General features: G+C 68.8%; 1 protein-coding gene across 1 annotated transcript in view; it reads left to right on the forward strand.

Annotated features, from left to right (window-relative positions):
- Positions 1 to 1,312, forward strand: part of TUBGCP6 (tubulin gamma complex component 6) — a 22,632-nt gene that overhangs the window by 21,231 nt on the left and 89 nt on the right. The window contains exons 22-26 of the mRNA XM_007454082.1: positions 71 to 212; positions 306 to 500; positions 579 to 973; positions 1,045 to 1,226; positions 1,310 to 1,312. The exon at positions 1,310 to 1,312 is cut by the window's right edge and continues 89 nt beyond it. Coding sequence (XP_007454144.1) covers positions 71 to 212; positions 306 to 500; positions 579 to 973; positions 1,045 to 1,226; positions 1,310 to 1,312 — 917 coding nt within the window. The remainder of the gene's footprint in view (positions 1 to 70; positions 213 to 305; positions 501 to 578; positions 974 to 1,044; positions 1,227 to 1,309) is intronic.

Below are 1,312 nucleotides of genomic sequence, written 5' to 3' on the forward strand. Positions count from 1 at the left end.
CCCCGTGCCCCGCCCCGCCCGCCCCGACCCCCGCGCCTTGCCGCCGGTGACGCCAGGCCCCTCCCGTCAGCGTCTCCCTGGTGAACAAGGCCGCGGTCGACTTCTTCTTCGTGGAGCTGCACCTCGGGGCGCACTTCGAGGCGCTGCGGCACTTCCTGCTCATGGAGGATGGGGAGTTCGCGCAGTCCCTCAGCGACCTGCTCTTCGAGAAGGTGAGGCCTGGGTGGGGCGGGCACAGGTGGGGCTGCGGGAGGGGGTCCGGAGGCCTCGGGACGCCTCGGGACACCCGTGCCCTGCTGCTGCAGCTCGGGGCGGGACAGACGCCTGGGGAGCTCCTCAGCCCGCTGGTGCTCAACTCCGTGCTGAGCAAGGCCCTGCAGTACAGCCTGCATGGCGACACGCCACACGCCGCCAACCTCTCCTTCGCTCTCAAGTTCCTGCCCGAGACGTTTGCCCCCAATGCCCCGGATGTGCTGAGCTGCCTGGAGCTCAGGTACAAGGTGAGCGGCGCCCCCCTGTGCAGATGGGCGGGGGACGGTCCCGGGACGCAGGGCGTGCTAACTTGGCTTCCCTGGCAGGTTGACTGGCCCCTCAACATTGTGGTCACCGAGGGCTGCTTGAGCAGGTACAGCGGCATTTTCTCCTTCCTGTTGCAGCTGAAGCTCATGATGTGGACACTCAAGGATGTCTGCTTCCACCTCAAGCGCACAGGTGAGCCTGGCAGGGCCCCGGTGTGCCCTCAGCCCGTGGCCGTAGCTCAACCCCCCCCCCCCCCCCCCCCCCCCCCCCCCCCCCCCCCCCTGCAGCTGTTCAAACATGAGATGCAGCACTTCGTGAAGGTCATCCAGGGCTACATTGCCAACCAGATCCTGCATGTCACCTGGTGTGAGTTCCAGGCCAGGCTGGCCTCGGTGGGCGACCTAGAGGAGATCCAGCGCGCCCATGCCGAGTACCTGCACAAGGCTGTGTTCAGGTGAGGCGCGGGGCCGGGGCCGCGTCCCCCGCGTCGGGCGTGCTCACCGCAGCCCCTGCCTGCTCCCCCAGGGGCCTGCTGACGGAGAAGGCGGCGCCGGTCATGAACATCATCCACAGCACCTTCAGCCTGGTGCTCAAGTTCCGCAGCCAGCTCATCGCCCAGCCCTGGCGCGGCCCCGAGCACCCCAACTTCGCCCTCCTGCAGCAGTCCTACAGCACCTTCAAGTACTACTCCCACTTCCTCTTCAAAGGTGACCCCTCCCCTGGGGCCGGGCCGGGCCAGGTGGGGTGGGGGCGGGGCTGAGCTGCTCACTGACCCCCCCCCCCCCCCCCCCCC

The sequence above is a fragment of the Lipotes vexillifer genome, unplaced genomic scaffold (genome assembly GCF_000442215.2).
Source record: "Lipotes vexillifer unplaced genomic scaffold, Lipotes_vexillifer_v1.1 scaffold382, whole genome shotgun sequence".
Taxonomy (NCBI): Eukaryota; Metazoa; Chordata; class Mammalia; order Artiodactyla; family Lipotidae; genus Lipotes; species Lipotes vexillifer.